Here is a 12,714-nt window from a genome sequence, read left to right on the forward strand (position 1 = left end):
ATCCACTCCACATAAACCCTAAACAACCGAACACATGTCTAAAAATACCAAATTTGAAATATATATATATATATAAATCTCATTTTGAGTTAAACCTTAATTTCACACTTTTACTATTTTTCTCCAAACTATACCACAAACAACTATCATTACAACAAAATGTCCAATCGGCCATCACAAATGAATACAAGTCACAATGTTTTGACAATAACACCAATCACAAGACTCACAATATCATAGAAATCATATTTTTATCTTTTCTTTTTTTCCAAACCACAAACTCACTTTTACCATACCAACAACCTCTCAAAATTCCTCACAACAAAAATCAACATTTTACAAAATCCACGAACCTAAGGAAAACTTGAAATGAGAATTGAGAAAAAATAAGGTACAAAAAAATTGTATCTTGCAAGCTTTTTCTTATTTCATTAAGCTTCTATCTTCCTTGGCTTTCTCTCTCTCATTTCTCCTTCAAGACCACCTCCCACTTTCTCTAAAAACACTCTGACTTGGGTTCTGTGTGTGGACGAAAGAGGAGAGAAAACTAACGTTTTTCTTAGTTTTAGGTTGTTTAAATAGACTAAGAATTGCACATTGTACACTATCATTCGAATGGGATATTAACCCATTCAAGAGAGACCACGTCATATGCATTTAATACACGTATCACCATCATGTCTCACCTAACCCACACAATGGTTGACATGTAGAGATGCAGTTATGTTCGAATAACACGTTACACCATTTGAACGCGATCACTTGAGATTCTATCCCGGTGGTTTTTTTTTTTGCACGCTCAACTAACACATGGCACTCAGTCTCGTTCGAACAGGACCACTTCTCGTTTGAATGAGATGCTCCAGCTTCGAAATTTTTAAGTTTCTAAACACAGATTTTTCATTCCTTAGTTGATCCAATGCCTATGAGTCTTACCGTGCTCAACTTACTCTTACCGAGACATGTCATTTATTAATACGAAAAACTTCATTTACACCCCCTAAAGTATAAGCGGTTTTGCAATCATAACCTTGAAGTTTAAAAATTTGCAATGTTGGTATCACATGTTTCAACCCATTTAGTTTCACCAATTTTTTTGTTAAAATACCCAAAAAGCCCCCATTAAAAACAAAAACAACGTGAAAATTCTGGAGACAATCCAGACCCATGGCCAAGCCAAGGGTAAGTTTAAGGCATTTTTTTTTTCTTAAAAAAAATGTGGAGTATTTTTGGGCATTAAAAAAAGGGTGAAATTAAAGTTTCTCCAATAATTTAAGAAAAATATGATTTTATTTTTTAAATTAAAGAGTTTTTTAAAATTTAACAAATATATCCATATTTCTAGCTCTTCTCAGGTTCAAGAAACTTAAAATGTACGCACTATGCACAATTTAGCAAACTAGGTAGGGCTGTAAACGAGCCGAGCTCGGACGAGTAGTGGCTATTCGAGCTCAACTCGTTTATACTATACTCGAACTTGAGCTCGTGATGAGTATCAAAAACATGGCTCGGCTCGACTCGCCAAAGGAAAAACCTTATGCGAGCTCAAGCTAAAGGAAGAAAGTTGAAGTAAAATGAAAAGAGGAATAAATGTAACGCTCAAAATAAAATAATTGTGAATTTAAATAATGAATGAAAACGTAATAATTAAATTTAAGTATTATTTATTATGGTAATATTTGGATTAATTATTTTAATCAAGGAAAGCGTTAGTTAATTAGTTTAAGGTTAGTGGCTAGTAGTTAGAGTTAGTAATAGATAATATTTTGAAGTGATTTAGAAAATAAAACTAGAAGTTTAAAAAATAAAATAAAATAAACATTTGATTTGGTCAACTAAAGTGTCTATGAGTAATAAATAAAATGGAGTAGGAAACATATAGGAAACAAGGCTAAAGCCTAGCCTTGTAGATATGAAAGTTTGAAGAAAAATAAGAAGAAGAGATGTTCACGTGGGTTCTTCTTAGAAAAGCAAGCCTTGGCTTTGTAGCTCTTTCCATTGAAGAGAAATAACATAAATAAAAATCAAAATCAAATAAGTCAACAGAGCATAAAGATGTAATTAATGTTAGTTCTCTACAACATTTACATCCAAGATGTAAATGTTGTAGAAATAAGGCCAGCTTTCACGGCAAGAAAGCTGGTGAATAAAAAAAAAATGATAGCAAGAAAGCTTTAACAAGGAAGAGAGCTTGTCTTGCATTTATTATAGAAAAACTTTCTGTCAGTAGAAAAATGAGAGATAAAGCACGCGCCTCTCTTCATTTAATTCATCTCCATATTTTGTCTGTAAAAATACATATTCTTTGTCATTGTTTTGATAAGTTCAAAATACGCATGCCACTTTCAGACAAGTTAAGTAATAAAAGGTAGGCTACATTAATGCTTGGCAATTAAATGAACCAAAGAAGATCAATCATGAGAGAAACAAATCACAACAAAAAGCCTTTAGACAAGGTGATAAATAAAAGGTATGCTACATTAATGTTTGGCAAACAAATGAACCAGAGAAAACCAATTGTGAGATAAGCAAATCCCAACAAAATCATTCAATAGTTTTTAAGCCTTTGGCTATAAGAGTACACCGATGCATCTTCTAGTATTGGCTATCATTTGTTTGGTTTCAGAGTGTTCTTTTTCAAGATACAAAACAAAAGTCTTTCTTTTCTTTCGTCAATTGCACACACAAATAAATGATAGTAAGAGAAAGGAACGGGAATGTGTAGTGCTTTAACAAGGGAGAGTACGTATATAGTAAATACACCAGGGATCATTTCAAGAGTTTAAGCCAAAGCTGTAAGTATCAAACTTATTGACCCTACACTTGATGTTTTATTGCATAAATTCTACAATATTAGTGTGATTATGAGCCTGTATATTTTGGAATATCATTATGATAAATTATATTGATATGATATATTTCATGTGTTTAAAGAAAATAAATTTTTAAAAGAAAATGAGTTCAAAGGAAAATGAGATATGATTATATGTGATATGTGAAAAGTTTGTAAAAGATGGGAACCCAGCGGTTAAGTAGGGTTATACACTTAGCACCTCGAAGCTATAAGAGGATAAATTAGTAGCAACCCAACGGTTAAGTGGGGGTATACGCTTAGCAAACTCCAGCGGTTAAGTGAGAGTGTACACTTACCACCTTGAAGCTATAAGAGGAAAAATTAGTAGCAACCCAGCGGTTAAGTTGGGATATACACTTAGCAAACTCCAATGGTCAAGTGAGAGTGTACACTTGACATATGAAATGAAAAAAATGAATATTTAAATGTGTGAAATGTAATAAATGAACTTGTTACTGCATTTATTATATGAATCAAGCATGTGGTATGATATATATTGTTTTATGTTTTTATTTATCGTTTTTCATTAACTTGATATAAATTGTTTTAATACTCCATGATATGAGATATGGGTTTAATAGGTATTAAATGCAAAGAAAAACATTTTGGGTGTTTATTAAGTATGTATTAACAAAACTCTAGGCTTGATTTACAAAACGGTTATGAAATTTTAGAAAGTAAACACATTTGTGAAAACCTTACAAAGATTACCGTTTAATAAACTTAAGATAGAGATTTTCAAAGGAAAAAGAGGGGCTCACATCACACATGTATGGTCAAAATATTTTATACTTACTGAGTGGTGGACTCACACATTCCCCCTGTAAAACTGTGGTAATTTTACAGATACTGCTAAGGAGGAAATAAATGATGACCCTTATGCTTGTTTAGAATTTTGTTCATGAGGCTTGCAGGAGGCTTCTCACCTTTTGAAGGACTGACTCATGTTGAGTCAATATTTAAAATTATTTGTGTAAATGCCATTGTAGCATCTTTGATTTTATTTCAAGACAATAGTAGTTTCATGTTGTTGTAATAATATTATGTTCTATTTATAATTTGTTATCTCAGATAGAGGCTCTGGTATTATGTGATGAAGAGTGAAATGTGATCCTTTAAAAAAAAAAAAAAGTATACATGTTTTATTTCGCTACCAGTGTATGTAAATGTACTAGCGCCATGGAATTATGATATTTCTGCTTTGCGGCTTATATAAAAGTCGGGGCGTTACAAGAAAGATATGGAAAATGAGAGTAGTTTGAAGCTTAGAAAGGCGCAAAGCTCAAAATTGGTAAGCCACAAATCTCAAGGGAAGGAGGATCATTGAGTGTCCGACAAACACATATCTCCAAAGAAAATGTGTTAATCTCAGGGATGCATGGCTAGCTCACACGACTTCTAATAAAATAGTGAAGAACAGTTGGCTTACACTCAATGTAAAACGCAACACATCAACATGAGTAAGGAAAAAAGAGATGTTGATGCCTAAAAGTTACCCAAACAAAAAAGGGTTTGGTGAATCAGTTTTGTTTGGACCTCCATAATAAAAGCATTTTTCGTTATTTTATTTTCTTCGTTTTACTATAAGCATATATAGATAAATGTTACATGGATATTATGTGAATTGTGAAATATAGTTTGGGTTTCATAGGAATTTATCTTCATGCATATTCTCAAGTATTTATGTAACTGGTTTCCCAGTAAACTGAAACTTAGTTTTTTAACATGCGAAAATTATTCTCTTCCACATCTACCCCGTTTTGGTTACCATTTTTTTTTCTCTCGTATTATGGCTACCATTAATTAATTTAATTACATACTAACATCTATTGATACCCTAGGTATCAAAGTCAATTATTGAACTCTACGAACCTACCACAATTCAACAACTGTGATGTCATTTTGTCCAGCTACATTATAATGACTATATATATGTTTTTTGAGAAATACATTATATTGACTATTACTAGGTAATGATGATATTTGCTGTGCTCATGGAAAATAACTAGGGTGGTGTTTGATAACCGTTTTAAGGGGTTTTTCTTTGTGTGATGTAACATAAATGTAAAATGAGTTTTGAGATTTTTGTAAGTATTTTGTGAGGAATATTTTTTGTTAATATTTTGAACTTTTTTAGTAGAAAAAAAAAAAAAAAAAAAAAGGTTGTCAAACAGACCCAAGGTTGTAACCAGAGTATTGGTATAAGATCCTTCATATTCTATGTCAATCACATCGTAAGAAAACAACTCCAAGGCCACTTTAAGACATCTCAACCTTATGCAGGCATATAGGCTCAGGATGAAGTTAGTTATGTCTCCTTCATTGTTATTACTCACTACTATGTTCACCCCTTCGCCATATGATCATAATAAATCATATGTTCTGCATATCTAATAATAATACTTAGATATGATATAACGATAATATTTGGATTATATTATTTAAATTCTAATAATAACACTTACGCGACATTATGTGATTATAATCAATACTTATAGTTTAATATATAACTATCTATATATATATGAATTATATGATAATATTATCTATGATAAGTATGATCATTATGAATCATATCTATCCTAAGTGTCAAATCATAATATATTATCTGCTAATTCATATGATATAACTATTTTGAGGTATACTTAAATCATATAATCTGAATTCTAATGATAATACTTAAATTATATGATCATATAATCATATGATTATATGATCCTAAGTATCTAACTTCCTTAAAAAATAAAAAAAGTATTAAGCTAAAATCTAATGATAATACTTATATAATATGATTTTAACATTATCATATGATCATATGGCTAATATATATTGATTATTGTTACTTAATAAATAATATATTATAGAAGTTATTTTTATTAATATATATACTTAATCATATCACATATGAATTGTTAAATCATATTATATAATTTACATGAGTGGATCATACTTAGTCAATAGTCATACAAAATAAGTATTGTTAACTTGTTGATATGAATCGTATGATTATTACATAATTTACATTATATAATGAAGATACATTGTGTCATATCAGTATATATATCACCAAACTTCTAAGATTTAGTATCATATAAATTGTTATATCATTTGCTTATTTAACTACCATTAGATACTTAATGGTTAGATCATTTAAAATATGACCATATAATTAACTTTTATCATTAAATTATATATTATATAGATATAATTATTTAATTATAGTTTATAGTTTATAGATATAATTATATGTTTATACCAATCAATTATTGTTTTTAAAAATTGATATTCAATATATACAATTACAGATATATTATATAAAATCACAATAACTATCGTTACTTTATAATATACCATATAAGTTATGTTTTAATAATTAATATATATATATATGTATATATATACAAATATTACGAGGCGTGCTAATAAGCAAGCCGAGCCTTTACATAAATATGTTCGAAAATTTTAATCGAGCAAGCCGAATTTTATACGGATATATATTATTATTTATGTCTACTATTACTAATGGCTTATTTAATATTTTTGTCCACGTGTCGCGACAATCATATATTCATATGTTCGTCTATCTAGTAAAACAAACGAAAGAAAAAGAGAAGAGAGTGGTTTAACTGTCCCGCTTTGATATCTCCGCCCCTCTCTACTAAACTCTTAACGGACTTATCAAAGCCCTCTCTCTCCGACTTCAAAACCCAACTATATTTCAACCCCTCAGATCTCTCTCCCCCTTCAGTCTCTCACTCGCTCCCATTCTCTCTCTCGCCTGAAAAATCCTCAAAATGCAGTCGTCTCTCACTCTCTCCGTCTCTTCCCACACCTCCCTCACCATTCCCAGATCAAACCACGCGTTCGAACCTTCATCCAAGCCTATAAACCTCCGTTTCTGCGGCCTCAGGCGAGAGGCCCTGGGGTTCTCTTCGCTCAGACAACGCTCCGATTCGCACCGAGTCCGCCTCGCCTCGTCGACTCGCGGACGACGCGTCTTCGTCTCGGCGGCCTCGGTTTCCGGTAACGGAAGCCCACCGAAGTCGTTCGATTACGACCTGCTCATTATCGGCGCCGGTGTCGGCGGACACGGAGCTGCTCTCCACGCTGTCGAGAAGGTACGGTGAATCGTTTGCTTTTGAATCGGTATTCATATTGCCTGATATAGTTCAGTTTTCAAATTCGTTTTGAATTTAGTTTGATGTGTTGGAAGATAGAGCTTGAAAGAATGCCTAATGCTTGGCTAGTTGAGCTTGAATTGATTGAGTATATCAGCTTAGATCGTCTTTCCTTTAGAGTTTTATATGACTCAATTTTGATATTTAAGTTCTTGGAAGTGATTTTAAACTGTTAATGTGTTGCTTGCGGAGTTATCGTTGAGTATGGTTTTTTTGAGAAAGAGTTATTTCGGATGGGGTTGTCTCTGATAAGGCGCTGGAATTAAGAGTCGAAATAAGCAGTAAAACACGTCTTGGTTGTTTTGTATGATTTGGTAAAAGATCATTGTAGAGGAAGAATCTATAGCTGTAACAATGATGATGACCTATACGATTGAGGTTACTGGAAAATGTATTTGTGGTACAGCATTTAGATTGATATGCACTACTAATGTATTCCCTTTGTTGATTGCGAACGAGAAGAGCTGAAATTATATCCCAGAGAAAATTTCATTTCTGGGGATAATAATTACCCACCTACATTCAAATTTAGACCACGATGTCAATCTTCTGGAAGTGATGCATCCCCTGCTTCACATATATTTAATGTTTATTGTGTGGTAATGTATATGCTAGAATGTGGCTCCTTCTAGGTGTTGTTGAAACATTTGAGTATCTTATTGCTTCTTCTTATTTGCTAACAACAGTTGCATAAGAGGTGAATAATTATAGAAATGATCATTGCAGGGTCTGAAGACTGCCATTATCGAGGGAGATGTGGTGGGAGGAACATGTGTAAACAGAGGTTGCGTTCCTTCCAAGGCTCTTCTGGCTGTGAGTGGTCGGATGCGTGAGCTTCAAAATGAGCATCACTTGAAGGCTTTGGGTTTGCAGGTAATAAGATTGGATTATTCAAGCTTGAAGCTTAGCTGACACAAGCTACATGTTTTGACCACAAATACTATTGTACATATTATGTACCTGTGTTGGTGGGTTGCTGTACTTTCACTGATTGCCTTGCAAATCATTATAGGTTTCAGCAGCTGGGTATGATAGACAAGGAGTGGCTGATCATGCAAACAATCTTGCTACAAAAATTCGCAGTAGTTTGACGAATTCTATGAATGCACTTGGGGTGGACATACTGACAGGTTTTGGCACAATTCTGGTAAGTCATGCATGCTGACACATTGGATTCAGTGGCAGCACAAACAAAAGTTGTTGTGGTCAATAAAAAATCAAACCGGCTTACTGATAATTTTAAGCTGTCCAGAACATGGTTTCTCAATTGTTCTTGTCCTTTAGTTAAGTTTGTGATCTAATGGTTTATAATCTTTTGCATCCTGATGTTGATTGCGTTATTTACAAAACCGTTGCCAGGGCCCTCAAAAGGTGAAAGTTGGATCCAACAAAGTAGTAACTGCAAAAGATATAATTATTGCTACTGGTTCTGTTCCTTTCGTTCCAAAGGGCATTGAAGTCGATGGTAAATGTGTACCCTTTTCCTCTCATTCTTCTTATGGTTTCACTTTTTCTGTTATAGAGTTCAGCATTCTTCTTCTGGATGGACTTTCTGTGCCAGTGTTCTACAATCTTCTGTTATATTGTGCTTTGTGGATTTTTAATTGCTGAATGTTGACCTGCAGGGAAGACTGTAATTACCAGTGACCATGCACTCAAGTTGGAATTTGTTCCTGACTGGATTGCCATTGTAGGAAGTGGATACATTGGTCTTGAATTCAGTGATGTATACACTGCACTTGGGAGTGAGGTATCACATTTCTTCACTTCTTTTAATTATTGTTACAATTACATCTTCTACAAAATGAATGAGCAGATTTGTTTCTTTCCAGGAAAAACAGAAGGGCATCAGCCCTAATTGGTGTTTTTAAATTATAAAATTAAAGCAAATGCTTGCCTCCTTTCCTCGCATCATCTCCATTTATATATGCTACTTATGGGAACTTAGAATGTCATAGGACAGATTCTTGTTGATATCTTCTGGGTACTCTTGAATTCCAATATGGTTTTATACTCATTTTTACTATGAAGTCATGTTTCCTGATCCAACTGTAGTCTGCAGTGACGTCTTATTCCCAATTTGGGATGGTGATAATGCTTCTGAGTCTAATTTTGATTGTCAAAATTTAAGACATCAGGATTTGACATTGCTGAGAATGCATCAAAATGCATGGTTGAAGTACCTGCTTAAACATCCATTTGAGGACTCACTATTCTATCAAAAGCAAAATAAAGAATGGATTTAGACTCACAATTATTGAGCTTTGCCTTTCTCCTTTGGTGTAAGAAATGTTAGTCATGTAATGCATTCCCAAAACGATTTGTATTACACAAAGCATGCCTTGTATATGTATTAAGGTTTTATTGCATAAAGGATAGAAATCTTGACTGGTCCAGTCAGTAATTTTTCTATCCAGTGATCAGTACAACGAGTTAGTGTCGTACTCATTCTTTTATTTTTTGTATGGTTGTGAAGGTTACTTTTATCGAAGCTCTAGATCAGCTCATGCCTGGATTTGATCCCGAGATTGGGAAGTTAGCCCAAAGGGTTCTAATAAATCCACGAAAAATTGACTATCATACAGGAGTATTTGCATCCAAGGTATCCTGTTGTTTATGTTTGAATAATTGAGTGTTTCCTTGGTAGCTGTTTGTTGCATTTAACTTCTTTAGTGTATTCATTTTACAGATAACTCCAGCTAAGGATGGGAAGCCAGTCATTATTGAGCTAATTGATGCAAAGACTAAGGAACCTAAAGACGCATTGGAGGTAACTGAAGTACTATGAATTAATAGTCAGAGCTGGAAATGATGTTACCCATTGTCGTTTCAAAAGTAATCTACTAGGTTCTTTGCTTTGCATATTGAGAAGGTAGAAAATAATACAAGTAGTTGGCTTAAATTCTTTCAACTTCCATAAGACTTGAGTTGGAAAAAAACCTTATCCAAAATTGTGAAATTTTGCTGTCAACTTCTGTTTCTTCTCTCATAGCTTTCATGAAATTAAATACTTGTAGTAAATCCTGAACTAGTTGACGAGGTCTCTCATTTTATGTGCTTAGTGGTCCCATTTGTTTGAGCTTTGAGTGGCTACAAATTGACCTGCTGCAATTTAGGAGAACAATGTAGTTTGGATTATGAAATCAAGCTTATGTTTCAAGTTTCACCCACCAGTACATGCTCAATGATGTCTGACTTGCATGAGTACTTGCCTTTGTATTATTGAACCTGGCTACTTAAAATTCAAATCCTTGACATTCTGTGAATTGGAAGTCTCCATTTTAGATCAGACTTTTTTGCTGCATATTTAGTCGCGTCCTAGCATCTTTAACAAACTTTTGGTTCACTTTGCTACAGGTAGACGCGGCATTAATTGCAACTGGAAGGGCTCCATTCACTGAGGGTCTTGGCTTGGATAGTGTATGACTTCTCAGATAATAAATGTGGTTGAGCTTATAGAGTTGTTTACCCCCCCCTCCCACCAAAAAAAAAAAAATTAAAAGAAAAAGGAAAAAAAGGCTTCATATTGCATTGGTTTTTCTGCAGATTAATGTAGCAACACAACGTGGTTTCATTCCTGTTGATGAGCGGATGCGAGTTATTGATTCAAGTGGCAATCTGGTTCGTTTTGAATTTCTGTATGAGCATATTTCCTTGTGTGGTTCTAGAAAATTGTTATTCACCCTGAATTTTGAATGTTAGGTCCCTCACTTGTATTGCATTGGTGATGCTAATGGTAAGATGATGCTTGCTCATGCAGCCAGTGCACAAGGAATTTCAGGTAAGGAGTTAACTAATCGATGGTCTCTGCTGCTTTGAATATAAAGACTTTCCTTTGACATCCTTTTCAATTTTTCCCCTAAATCTTTTTACACAGTGGTTGAACAAGTCACTGGAAGAGATCATGTGCTCAATCATCTAAGTATACCTGCAGCTTGTTTCACCCATCCTGAAATCAGTATGGTTGGATTGACAGAGGTGAATGTTGAATTTTTTTAGTGCATTTTGTTATGTAAATACATTCTCACTTCGTTGAGTTTATTTCGGTTACAAGCATAAAATATTCCTTCCCTAATTTCTTCTTCTCTTTTTCCATTCTGAAATTAGAGTTGTGCTCTTTGAATATCTGAAATTTTGATTAAACCTCTAAAATTTGCAGCCTCAAGCAAGGGAGAAAGCTGAAAAAGAGGGATTTGAAATTAGCATTGCTAAGACAAGTTTTAAGGCTAACACAAAGGCCCTAGCAGAAAATGAAGGGGAGGGACTTGCTAAGGTTTTCTTTATTTATCATTATCCTACAGTGTGGTTGATTTATACGTTCTCTCCAGCTTCTTGAGGTGATAACACAATTTCTATTCTGTTTATATGCAGTTGATATACAGACCCGACAATGGAGAGATACTTGGAGTCCATATCTTCGGGTTGCATGCTGCGGACCTCATCCATGAAGCATCCAATGCAATAGCTTTGGGGACACGCATTCAGGTAAGTTTTCTGTGCCAAAACTGTAATATTCTGCTACTTTTAATGTGACCTTGGTTATGAGTCTCTAGTTCCTTCAGTAACCAATTCTGATAATTTTTTACTCATCCTATAGCTAAAGAGTGAAACTGGTGACATGGATGTTCAGCGATTTATTTTTACTGTATTTTTTTTTTTTTTTTTGGTACCATGCAGGACATCAAATTTGCAGTTCATGCACATCCAACCTTGTCCGAAGTGCTTGATGAACTGTTTAAATCAGCAAAAGTGAGTATCCTATATTCACCTCTAAACATCATCAAGGCTGCATTAGAATCTTTTCTTTTCCATCTAAACGGTAAGACAATTGCAAGTTGGATACCTTGGCAGCCGCTTGACATATGTAGTGGCTGACTAGTTAATAGTAACAGCATATAATAAATTTCTTGCAAGTGGAAAGCACTAGAAGTGGGACAAGGATCCTGATAATATCCATTTCATGGTCAGTATTTAAAAGTTGGTGCAGCTAACTGTGTAGATAAAGTCAATGTTGGTATGTCTTTTAAAAAAAATTGAATATTTTGTACACTGTTAGATACACCAACTTTAAATCTGACCATGAAATATCAGAATCCTTTTTCCCTAGAAGTGGGCTTTAAGAATACTCACATCCCAGTTGACTATGGGTAGCCGGCATTAAAAAAATCCATAATATTGCATATTACTTTCTCATTAAATCGCTACTTCAATATATCTTTCCTGATGTTAACCTGCAAACTGAATACTGGTCAGGTTAAAGCTCATGCTTCTAGCCCAGTAAGTGAACCAATTGCAGTCTAAGCTTGTCAACAATCAAAGTATGTATTTTTGAAGAAATTTGCTTGTACTAGGGTGTTTCAACGAATTATTCGTCTCCAAGCATCAGAAGAGATCTGCACATTCGAGAAAGAAAGAACATACAAAGGGAACTGCTCAATTTCTTGGAGGCAGTTGGTGCCAGAATACGTCCCATCTTGGCATCTTGGTATCCTAGTTTTGTCTTTCTCCTTACCGATATACTTTTAACCATGATCCTTTAATTTGGAAAACTTTTTGCACCAAATTTTGGATAATATATTACAAGAGGCCTTATAGTAGTAGTGAGGGTTATTACTTCGGCTGCTTCCAAATAATTTCGCATTTCTTTCCAAGTTTTCACATAAAACCCTCTCGACCATTTTA

At 33.9% G+C, this 12,714-nt stretch overlaps 1 protein-coding gene across 1 annotated transcript; it reads left to right on the top strand.

Moving 5' to 3' along the window:
• The first annotated feature begins 6,462 nt into the window (after window positions 1–6,462).
• Window positions 6,463–12,648, top strand: LOC133879952 (dihydrolipoyl dehydrogenase 2, chloroplastic-like). Its single transcript, XM_062318786.1, has 16 exons — window positions 6,463–6,972; window positions 7,759–7,905; window positions 8,045–8,179; window positions 8,392–8,497; window positions 8,658–8,782; window positions 9,509–9,634; window positions 9,722–9,802; window positions 10,390–10,452; window positions 10,579–10,653; window positions 10,735–10,813; window positions 10,910–11,010; window positions 11,192–11,305; window positions 11,404–11,517; window positions 11,710–11,781; window positions 12,286–12,309; window positions 12,384–12,648. The coding sequence occupies exons 1-16, from the start codon at window positions 6,649–6,651 to the stop codon at window positions 12,570–12,572; spliced, it is 1,875 nt and encodes a 624-aa protein (XP_062174770.1). The 5' UTR covers window positions 6,463–6,648; the 3' UTR covers window positions 12,573–12,648.
• The last annotated feature ends 66 nt before the right edge of the window (window positions 12,649–12,714 follow it).

This window comes from Alnus glutinosa, chromosome 1 (assembly GCF_958979055.1).
Source record: "Alnus glutinosa chromosome 1, dhAlnGlut1.1, whole genome shotgun sequence".
Taxonomy (NCBI): domain Eukaryota; kingdom Viridiplantae; phylum Streptophyta; class Magnoliopsida; order Fagales; family Betulaceae; genus Alnus; species Alnus glutinosa.

Excerpts from the sequence above, each read along its gene's own strand:
- LOC133879952 (XM_062318786.1), top strand. The coding sequence starts at position 6,649 with ATGCAGTCGTCTCTCACTCTCTCCGTCTCTTCCCACACCTCCCTCACC. Across the intron at positions 6,973-7,758 it reads CTCTCCACGCTGTCGAGAAG|GGTCTGAAGACTGCCATTAT; the intron begins GTACGGTGAATC and ends TGATCATTGCAG. Across the intron at positions 9,635-9,721 it reads CAGGAGTATTTGCATCCAAG|ATAACTCCAGCTAAGGATGG; the intron begins GTATCCTGTTGT and ends TTCATTTTACAG.